We start from the raw sequence: 11609 nt of genomic DNA, 5'->3' as shown, positions 1-11609 counted from the left end.
ACATTTTATCACGTTTATCAAGTACATGCGTACTTAACTACTGGTAGCATGTAAATAATCGTGCTCACTTGTCGGAGTCGGGCGGCTCGGGCACGCGCTCCCATGCGACGCTGAACTTGCCGGTCTTGCACTGCGTGTTGTCCGCGGACGCGCTCGTCACCGGCGCCACCTCCACGCGGTTGTCCCAGTAGCCTTGCAGCACGTAGCGCGGCTGGAAACAATACGCAGCCACATTAGTTACTTATTGCCTTGATCACACCTACCGAGTGGACGAAGGCAGTGCGCTCGGCCGAGTACTCGGTGTGTATGAACATTACGACGAGTGTACGGCCGAGCGCTCGGCCGGGTTATTTGGCGAGATAGCTACTCGACCCCTGTTCTATTTGCTAGGCCGAGTGGATACTGTAGCGGATAGTGGGGTGGAAACCCCCGCGCTTCCCCGCACTATCTCGCCCTGGATGAGAGCTGACGCGACCCCAGCACGATGCCAGCACTCGTAACGTCCAGAGAAGCCACACTGGCGTGATTAACCACAGCGTCTCCCCTACATGTCGATAAATTACAACTACTAATGCGTAATGTAGCTTGACAGTTCTTCTGTTGTGTGGGTTGTGAGGTGGATTACCAACCCCATCAACAACTTGTGATAGATGTACAGTCATGAGCAATATAATGTACCCACTTTAAGACTCTGTCGCACTAACATATTTGACATTTAGTGAGACTTACAGTTCAATTTGTCAAAAATGTTAATGTGACATGGTACCACAGTGTATACATATTAATGCTCGTGACCTTACCTCTGACTACCCCAATTGGGATATAGTCGTGAACTTACATAACATAAATTAAATAATAAAAAAGTATAGTGTGTGTATTAGAATGGACAAAAAAAAGAAAATAAAAAAAATTATCTTTTTCTACCACAATTTACTTCTGATTGTATACTGACCACGCCGTTGGGGTCCTTGATGACGCCGGTGACCTTCCGCTGCGTGTCCTTGCTGAAGTACCCGTAGGGCAGGTACTTGAGGTGCGCCACGTACCCGTGCGCCGGGCCCGCCTCGCCCACGATGTCCATGTCACCGTGGTTGTCAACCCACAGCTTGCCCACTATTATGTTGTGCACTGTTGTTGTCACCTGGCCAACATCAACAATGTTAATAACAAAACAAACAACATACACAATAAACAGCTTCCTTACATTTGATTGGGGAGTCCCACACCACATTTTATGCAATAAACAAATATTCTATTCCTTCAGCCTAACCCGCAGTGGAGCAGCGTGGTGGAGTATGCTCCATATGCCCTAAGATTGATTAAGAGGGGGCATGTACCCAGCAGTAGCACGTATATGTTATAAACAGCTTATAGAATTTATTCGTGAACTTAAATGTTGCCTGGAAGAAATTGCTGCATGAGCAAAAAAGGTCCCCTGGGCGTTTATTATATTTTCCTTATTATCTGTACCTTGTCTTCTTTGTGGTCAATAAAGTAATTTATCTTATAGAGGTATCCACACGATTTAGGCGGATGAGACGTTCGTTACGTAAAAATGTCGATTCAAAGTGTAACTATGTTACCTACTGAATAAGGATATATTTGAATTTGGAATTGAACATATTCCACCACGTTGTCTCATAAGATGTTGTGGAGTTAAAACTAGCTTGATGTTAAAAAGGAATAGAGACAAGTAACAGCAACTTTTTGTATCACTGCCATTATTGACCTTATATGTCTAATTCTAGAAGACATAGCCTTGCACTTTTTTGTAAAACAATCTCATAATTGTATATATCAATCGATCCCAAAGCTATAAGTACGCTTAATAACTTCATCACGTAGACACAACGTGACCGATAAGTACATTCCGACAATCGAATGGACAATTTATAAAAATAATAAAAAAATAAAATACACTATTTGATAAACTAACGATCTCTATCTTAAAAAAATAATCATGAAACAAAATATGTATTTGATGTTAGTATTAATTAATTAAAGTACAGTATACGTACCTAAATCTGGATGAGATTTTTTTATAGTGGCCAAAAAGTATTTGGATAATGAATTGTATACTTACATTTACAGATGCAACTATCTAGTGGGAAGTGCTGTAATATACCCGCTTTACTTATAATAATCTTCGAAAACGACGTTACGTGATGGAATCAACCTGTATAAGACGATGGAAACCGAGTGACGAACGAGCGAGTGATGTCAAATGCCGAACGTGCAATTTGAAAAACGAATAATAGCCTTTTTCATTCCATAACCAGCCAGTGATCTATCGGGAAGTTTCCTAGTTCAAAGATAAATTATGAAATTCTGATTACTAAATAAAGATAAATATAAAACTGTCATAAAACGTTTCATTTTTTTCTATTTAACTTATTTATGAATTTTAATAAAGAAAAATTTAATAATAAATGAGACATTTTGTCACGTTTATCTATGACGTCACAGGTTGCTTTTTCATACAAATTTCATAGTAATTTCGTGTTGTGACGTTTAGTAAAAAGTAACTGATTTGAACCCTATTTTTTCTAAAAACATAAATTAACTTTTTTCTTACGCTGTTTATACTAACTTCTTGTTATCGTGTGGGTTGTGAGGTGGAATACCTACCTCATCAACCCTGGTGTCAGGGTTATTACTGAGCCGCCAAATGCTCCTGACATGGCTTATGTAACGACTACACATACTTACATCAGTAAGTAGTAACCGGGATCAACGGGCTAGCTAAATTGAAATATTCCAAATACTATTTTCGATGATATTGTGATTTTGAGGTACCGGTATCACACGAGACGCAGCGACACAAGTTTTTTTAAATGCTGTATGGCATTTTATATCCTGAAACGAAACCATAGTTTTATTTGCACCAACATCACTTGCTCGATCAGTCGCAACTATCTCACTGATCAGCAGTACGTTAGTACCCGGGTGTAGTGGTACTCGTTCCCGCTGCGGTTGAAGCCGATCTTGCTACTGCCGCGGGGCTCGATGGCGATGAACTGTCCGCGGAAGTGGCTCGACACCGCGAACTCCTGCACCACGTACCACCCGCCTGCACCCTCGCAGTGCACCATCGACGTCGGCGGGTGGTGCAGCACCTACGGCTCACGGCGCTCTAACTCATTGCTAAACTACAACTACTGGATAGTGTGGTATGGTAGTGGGTATTATTTTCTTCATTATAGACGGCGATACGGCTCATCACCTATCACGTTGGCCTAACAGAAAGCTCGGTGTGTGGGTACGCGATGGATGTTCCTCTGACTATCCCAATCGGGATATTGTAGACACATAGATGGATGTGAGCGCCTGTTTAGGCGTGAAATAATTCTTGGCTATCTAATCAACGTAGCTCCTTCCAGAAGCTCGGAAGCCTGGGGCGTTCGCAGGCTTTGCGGAGCTATAGCGTTTAATATTTGTGCCCGTTGTGCTGTTCTCTCGGGAGAATCAACATTTTCAGTGACTATTGTATGGGGACTTTTTCGCAGGAACGGGACGGTTGCTTTCTTCATTGAATAATCTAAATAACTAATACGAAGTGGTGTTTTGTGGTTAATGATCGCATTAAGTTAGTCGGAACATTCGCGACAGTGTTATTATATATATTCAATAAACAAAGTGTACCCATCTATTCGAAACTTTATGCGGACTTTTGAGTTAATTCGTTTGAGATTTGGAGTAGGGGTCTGCTCCGAGGGTGGGGCTTAGGTTTTATCATTCATCGTCATCACCCCTTCATCATTTCATCATCATCAAGTAAAAAATACGTAAGACATGGCTGTATGGGCATAGTTCAAAAATGACTATGGTATGGGATCGTGCGAATATTTTGATGAAGAAACAGTCTAAAGACACACCCGAGCGTTCAGAATAAGGTTTTACCTTATGGACTTACCTACCTTGATGACAAACTTTATAATCCAAAGGACAATCGGCCTAACGCTGTGAATTGACGCTACGTCGTGATGGTATTGGTTGTTAGTGCCATATTCGCTCACTGTTGATACAATTGCTGGAAATATGTTTATTTTCTATTCTAAGGTTTACTTACGTGAATTTTGAATTTGGGGGTGATGATCCAAAGTGTCCAATTATATCAAAATGATGACCTTAACCCTATATTATGTGATATCTACCTGTAGAATACCTTGTTCCTGCTATTTCTGCCTACCTCTTTGGGGATACAGGCGTATGTGTTTCCAGTGAGCCCTTCTCATATGATTAGACATGTATATACAGAAGATTGTATTGGCATTTGGGTTAGGATACATGCACACATAATGTTAGGCAAGCATTTAACTTAATCAGTAAGCATAATATATGTTTGTATGTGCGTGTAGTGTACCTTCCTCCAGCTGTACTTGTTCCCCGTGCTGGGGAAGGCGCAGGAGGCGCCGCCCAGCGGGATGATCTGCAGGTACTTGCCGCGGAACTTGGTGGTCATGGTGAACTCCTGCCAGCACTGCCAGCCCGCCGCACCCTCGCAGAACTGCGCCACCATCGGCGGGTGGTGCGACACCTAACAGATTTTGAAGCTTAGCCAAATTGTTTCAAGAGGTAATTGTTGTTGCAGGGAATGAAAAGGTTCGCCACCTCAAGCTATATTTTTATTTTTTTTAAAGAACGTCTAGGGCCCTGTGCCGAGGTTTTTCTTGCAGCTTCTTTTCCCCGGCTATACAGGTTGTGAGAAGCTGCAGTAGTTTTGGGCGGATGAGACGTTCGTTATGTAAAATTGACGATTCAAAGTGTAACTATCTTACCTATTGAATAAAGATATTTTTGAATTTGAATTTGAACAAGGTCAATTTTTGTTTGCAATGCAAGAAGCCCTTATACCGGTACAAACAACCTTATACCAACATACCAGTACAAAAAAACAGAACTGCCAAATAAAGTTTTGATTTATCAATAAAAAATATGACTTTGACTTTCTTTTTTCATAAATATAAATGGCACGTCAAACCGATAAGTAACTTTTAGTTAACAGTCTATTGAAATTCGATTAGATAAAAAGAAAACAATGTAGCTGAACGCAAATTTGAACTTTCTAGTCGAACAGTTAAGCATAATTTTCTGTTGAAAAGGCATTTTTGTGGCAAATTTTCAAAAGGTAATATGTGCTCGCAACGATTCAATTTGAAAACTGACGAACCTTTTCGGGGAGTGACTGTACATGAAATTAAGTATAGTAGAAGGAAGATACTTGAAGGAGGATAGGATAGAGAAGGCAAGAAAAAAGAAATGCGAGAAGGGTAAGAGAGGGGTAGAATAAGATAAACAATAAGAAATACAGGTGGCGGGCTGGAAGGAGGAAGGGGGAAGGGACAGGCAGGAGTAGATAGGTTTCAGTTTATTATAAGTTCAGTGAACAGTAAGTACATAAAACAATCGTTTCATCGTTTAAAAAAAATGCAATATAAAATAATGTGATTTTTATCTTCAACGGTTATTTCGATATCGACTTTTTACACAGTGTTGTATTTTAATAAAAATTGAGCTTTGTATTATTGAAGATACAATTGAAGTATATATGTGTTTTTGTAAGTACTAGTAAATACTACTACTATATTGTATAACGCGTTACCTGTTCAGAGATAGAGCGCCAGCCGAGGTCCGTCATGCGGTCACACTCGAATGTCTCGCCCAGCAAAGGGTTGAAAGGCTTGTTCGTTCTGAAAATATCATTTTAATGTTTTTAAAACGGCCTCCGTGGTCCAGTGGTTGAGCGTTGTGCTCACGATCCGGAGGTCCCGGGTTCGAATCCCGGCGGGGACAAATCACAATAAAAAACTTTGTGATCCCTAGTTTTGATAGGACAATACAGGCTGATCACCTGATTGTCCAATATTAAGATGATCCGTGCTTCGGAACGCATGTTAAGCCGTTGGTCCCGGTTATTACTTAGTGATGTAAGTACGTAGTCGTTACATGAGTTATGTCAGGGGCCTATGGCGGCTCAATAATAACCCTAACACCAGGATTGATGGGGGTTGGTAATCCACCTCACAATCCACACTATAGTTATAGCAAATACAATGTTTCGCCAATCACACGACACTGCAAATAAAACGAATTGTAGAACTCGATGAGAACAGTAACAAAACTAATGATACAATGGTAGGCTTAAAGTATTTTATTTTATTTTATTCATAAGATATCCAACAGCAGTTTTACAGGTAAAGTTAAAGTATCTAAATTACATAGTGTGTCTTAGCCAATAACAGGATATCATAGATTGCGTTAACTATTGAACCGAAATTAACAGAAAACAATAACAAAACTTAAATGAACAATACGCTAGTGCACAAACGAGTTACATACAATGGTTTAAAAAGTTAAGAATAATATATTTAAATTACAATTATTTTAACTACAGCATTAGAGTAATAAGCGAGTGAATTGCAAGACATAAATCAATCTGAAACAACGAGCAGTAATACAGCTTCGCGGTAATGAGATGAATACGTGAAAATAGTAATGAAACGAAAGTTTACGGCGGCATGCATTGTTTGTTATTTTTCGATAGTTTGTCTAGTACATGTTTCTTTAGATTCTGTTTGGTTGTGTTAAAAATGTCTGTATAACTAAATTTTAAATAAAAAAATAATATTAAATAATATTATTAAAAGTAATATTAAATCACTAAAAGGCTAAAATTATAAATTGATAATATTTTTATTACTTATTTCAAACGTAGGCTTGAAAACTGGTGAATGGGTTAACTACTAGCCCAAACACATTATACTCGCAGTAGAGTACTGTTTTGGCCTATGCACCATTACCCTTTCAGTTAATTGAGGGGAGGCTGGTGCCCGGCAGCGAGACGCATACAGGCTATTTATGTATTTAGATCAGCTAAGGAGTTAAATCACAGAATGGAGAAACTAGCTGCTACACGGGGTCATTGAACTTGGCAGCCTGGTCGAGCTCGGACGTATACTACTGATGACAGCAGCTACACTACACACGACAGTATATATACGTGCCTGCACGAGGTGGTGGCGTATGAGGACACGGTGAAGGCGGCCACGTACGCCAGCTGCTGCGCGGGGTCACTGAACTTGGCAGCCTGGTCGAGCACTGACGAGTACTCGTACTCCTCCGTCAGCCGCTGCAGCATCGACAGCGGCTCGCTGAAGTTCACCGGGATCGGGATCTTCGACAACTCCTTACCTGGATTGTATGACAAAACATAACTTAGCATCACCGGAGGTCCCGGGTTCGAATCCCGGTGGGGACAAATCACAAAAAATCACTTTGTGATCCCTAGTTTGGTTAGGACATTACAGGCTGATCACCTGATTGTCCAAAAAGTAAGATGATCCGTGCTTCAGAAGTCACGTTAAGCCTTTGGTCCCGGTTACTACTTACTGATGTAAGTAAGTAGTCGTTTCATGAGCCATGTCAGGGGCCTATGGCTTGTATTGTATTGGAGGTTGGTATTCCACCTCACAACCCACACGATAGGAGAGAAGATAGCATCACGCCTGTATCCCCGAAGGTAATGGTGTTGATATATCGGGAGTCTCATATCCCTGATTAACGCGGTAAGAACCCGGTAATGGTGCTAATTCCTGTAAATACCATCTAATTTTATTTTAGGTTATATCTGTCATTTTCTTATCCGCCGAAAAGGAAAGGGACGGGTAATCGACAAGCATAAAATTTATGGAACACACGTCAATTTTAAGCACAAATCTAAAACAACCGTCTAAAAATTCGCCCGGGTTATTCATTTATTTACTCATTCTTCCTAAAATTAAGAGCTGTCAATCATCCGTCCCTTTCCTTTTCGGCGGATAAGAAAATGACAGGTATAACTTAAAGTAAAATTAAGAGATGTCTGCAGGAATCGGGGCCATTATGTGTTTTAATTATGATAATAACCGTGTAAACCTCAAACAATTATTTTCACGTTGTATCTCAAACAATTTCGCGTTCCAATCTAAAGCTGCGTTTCCATTGACGCGGAACTGAGCGGAGCGGAGATGTGTAGGAATCGACCAATCACCGTGAGGGAGAGTGACAGAGCGTCTTCGTTTAACGCTCTCTCGAACGCTGTGATTGGAATCCGCACATCTCCGCCCATCTCCGCGTCAGTGGAAAGCCGGCCTACGAGTTAAATGAAACTCTCTTTAGCAATTCAAGCGCGTGCTCGCGTACCTATGGAGTATACCGTACAGCTTATATATATACTATAAAAGTGTATCTCACCTATACAGTTTTTCATAATAGACCAGAGGCTGAGCGGGTAGTTGGGCTTGTCCGGCACGCGTGTCCGCCGCGGGTGCCCGTCGACGTAGCTCACTACTTGAGACACGTGCGGCTGCAAGCATACCATACAATCACATAAATCATCATCATCACCAGCCCATTAACGTCCCCACTGCTGGGGCACAGGCCTTCCCTATGGAAGGATAGGGAGATCGGGCCTTAAACCACCACGCGGGCCCAATGCGGATTGGTGGTTATTAACGACTGCTAATGCAGCCGGGACCAACGGCTTAACGTGCCTTCCGAAGCACGGAGGAGCTCGAGATGAAAACTTTTTTTTTGTGGTCACCCATCCTATGACCGGCCTCTGCGAAAGCAATCACATAAATACATAAATATCAAAAATCACATAAATACATAACATAAATAGCCTATACTCACTGTCACTTTGTGATCCCTAGTTTGGTTAGGACATTACAAGCTGATCATTTGATTGGCCGAAAGTAAAATGATCCGTGTTTCGGAAAGCATGTTAAGCCGTTGGTCCCGGTTACTACTTACTGATGTAAGTACGTAGTCCGTTACATGAGTTATTTCAAGGGCCTATGGCGGCTCAATAATAACCCTGACACCAGGGTTGATGGGGTTGGTAATCCACCTCACTACCCACACGATAGAAGAAGAATATCCTATATACTAGCCCATTTGGTAGAACGCTTGCCTCTCATTTTGAGGTCGCAGGTTCGAATCCAGCACAGGCCTAAACCAATGATTGTCGACTTTGTTTTGAATTCATGTTTGGATCATAAATGATTATCACATGCTCAGTGGTGAAGGAAAACATCGTAAGGAAACCCACATTCCCGAGAAATGTATTTTCGGAGGTATGCGACCTAACATGTATTGGGCTGGTTTTCCTTTCGCGGGTTGGAAGGTCAGACAGGCAGTCGATTCTGTAAAAAACCGGAGCTGTCAAATCTTCAGGATATAACTAGAAAGAAAACTTGGGTGATGGACTGATATCACACTAAGAGCACGAAATGATAACCTGTGGCTCAGACTGCTATACAATGATTACCAGAGCGTATTTATGGATGTTTAAATTATAACCCGCACTTGAACAAAATATTGGGTTATACCCCGCCGGTTGAATGAGGGGAGGTCTGTGCCCGGCAGTGGGCCGTATCTAGACTGTTCATCGTTCACAACGTTGATATTACATAAGAGGCCACATACCCATATTTTGATGTCGACCTCCTTGCCTTGCTTGCTGGCAGCGGCCGCGGCCTCCGCGTCTGCCGGCGCCGCGCCGCCCATGCTGCTCTCCGCTCGCTCCTTGTCCTCTACAAATATCACCTGTAACAACAACAGTATGCCAATTATCATATCTTGATTTATATTAACCACTTTTGATACATAATCCTAAGATGGATAATGATGAACCGTATGGTGATAGGGGATCAGCCTATCGCCCATATAGATTCATCATTTTTAGTAGGACGCTTTCCCGTTGTCGGCTTTTACGACATGCACGGTAATGCATGCTATGTATCTAAAGTGCCTGCAAATAGTCTTCCGATTATTTGTGGCTCTGCCCACCCCTTCGGGGAACATGGGCGTGAGTTTATGTATGTATTTATATTAACGCGATTTTATATTAACTGGGAAGAGATTTTGTAAAACCTTGTATTGTGCATTTTAAATCATATTCATTTAATCGTTAAGTTTGTACGCGTTCGTAATTGTTATGTGACGTTAACCCGCTAAATTACATTTGACAGTCGGTGTAACACCTCTAGCAGAAACGTTTAAGCACACGTCAGAATAGAATAATCACGTGATAGCCAGTTACAAGTCTTCGAGTTGTACGGGCATATCGGTGGAATCTAGTATCAGTCACACTATTATAACATGTACAGGCCTTCCAGTCCCATAATACCAACACGCCGTATGAATCGTCTTATCCTTTTTCTCCATCGGTTTATTCCCGTCGACATTTTAAAATTTTGGTGGCTATAGCGAATCCCCATTTTAATTCAACCCATTGTTTGTCAATAACTGTCATTCTGACATTGATGGCAATATCAATGTTTTTTTTTGCTTACGCGTGTATCTCAGTCAGTTACTTTTTACTAAACTTCAAAGCACGAAATTACTATGTAATTTGTATGACGTCATAGAAAAACGTGATAAAATGTCGGACGTTATATTACAGTTTTTTGTTAGTTTTAGATCTGACTTTATTTAGTGATCATAATTTATCTTTAACATAGTACACGACCCAATTAATTCATGAATATTTTTTTCTATACAACAACATATTTTTAAATATCTACTTTTTGTTACGGACATCGTAACGAAAACTTTAATGGGCGATTCAGACCATGATTCTGAGTTGATATCAAGTGGAATTTCACATCGCAAAAGTGTAAAATCGAAAATAATTAAAATAACACAAAACCAAACATTGATTTTGCGATGGAAAATTCCACTTGATATCAACTCAGAATCATGGTCTGAATCATCCCCCTCAGTGGTCGGTAAGATGTACCTAACATCCTGTATTATACATCAATGGTATTTAGAGTTACAAACATTACACAGATGTCATCATCCAAGCCGTGTCCGGCGACAGCGACTCCTAAATGTCTATCCCAGATGTACGTATGTAGTGTTCATCATCATCATCAGCCCATTAACGTCCCCACAGCTGGGGCACGGGCCTTCCCTATGGATGGATAGGGAGAATGTAGTGTTCATATATCATCGTAATAATAATATATCAAGGTTTTTTACCTGTAAGTACGTATACTTTTCTGGGTTTGTTTTGTTATGAATGCCAGACTCGCGGAAGGATGTATTACGTTACAGAATATCTCGATAATATACTAAGTATATATCAATTTTTAACACTATATTTTGCTAAATCCACACAGTAGTTCAACACTATCCACTGCAAAACTACACCAAAATATAAAAGTAATAAATATAGAGCTGAATACTGTTAGACAGTAGAGGATGTTTTCAAGGTAAAGTTTTACTTTCATTAGTAGTTTAATAGCCACTGAGTAATAACACTATGGTAATAGTTCTAGCGAACACGACATTACTCTCATTAAGTAATTGTGTGAATTGGATAAGCAGTATTTATTTTTAAATAAATTGCTTTACAATTAATGAAAACGCCTATTCCTTCGAAAATATAGAGAAAAATAAATGTGCTAAAAGGGGCAGTATTTCGTTTCTCAAATGATAAGATTTTCAGGTTAACCTATGGTTACAGCACTGAGCGAGCATTCTACAGACAAACACTCACTGTCTATATTTAAATTTTCAGTCTGTACAAAAAATACTTTAAAAATAGTATCGGTACGTAT

The 11609-nt window shown here is 40.5% G+C and overlaps 2 protein-coding genes across 4 annotated transcripts in view; one reads left to right on the top strand and one right to left on the bottom strand.

Moving 5' to 3' along the window:
• The window catches only part of LOC126376157 (zinc finger protein OZF-like), a 164518-nt gene that overhangs the window by 40356 nt on the left and 112553 nt on the right, over positions 1 to 11609 (top strand). The gene's annotated exons all lie outside the window — the stretch shown is intronic.
• The window catches only part of LOC126376150 (oxysterol-binding protein 1), a 35055-nt gene that overhangs the window by 2062 nt on the left and 21384 nt on the right, over positions 1 to 11609 (bottom strand). For all 3 annotated transcript variants that reach the window (XM_050023344.1, XM_050023345.1, XM_050023346.1), the window contains 7 exons: positions 9469 to 9588; positions 8233 to 8344; positions 7005 to 7191; positions 5603 to 5690; positions 4364 to 4537; positions 953 to 1141; positions 69 to 211 (listed from right to left, as the gene is read on the bottom strand). In XM_050023344.1, the coding sequence (XP_049879301.1) occupies positions 69 to 211; positions 953 to 1141; positions 4364 to 4537; positions 5603 to 5690; positions 7005 to 7191; positions 8233 to 8344; positions 9469 to 9588 (1013 nt within the window). The remainder of the gene's footprint in view (positions 1 to 68; positions 212 to 952; positions 1142 to 4363; positions 4538 to 5602; positions 5691 to 7004; positions 7192 to 8232; positions 8345 to 9468; positions 9589 to 11609) is intronic.

This window comes from Pectinophora gossypiella, chromosome 20 (genome assembly GCF_024362695.1).
Source record: "Pectinophora gossypiella chromosome 20, ilPecGoss1.1, whole genome shotgun sequence".
In the NCBI taxonomy this organism is placed as follows: Eukaryota; Metazoa; Arthropoda; class Insecta; order Lepidoptera; family Gelechiidae; genus Pectinophora; species Pectinophora gossypiella.
The sequence above is the reverse complement of the archived record's forward strand: the minus strand, read 5'-3'. Positions and strand labels throughout refer to the sequence as shown.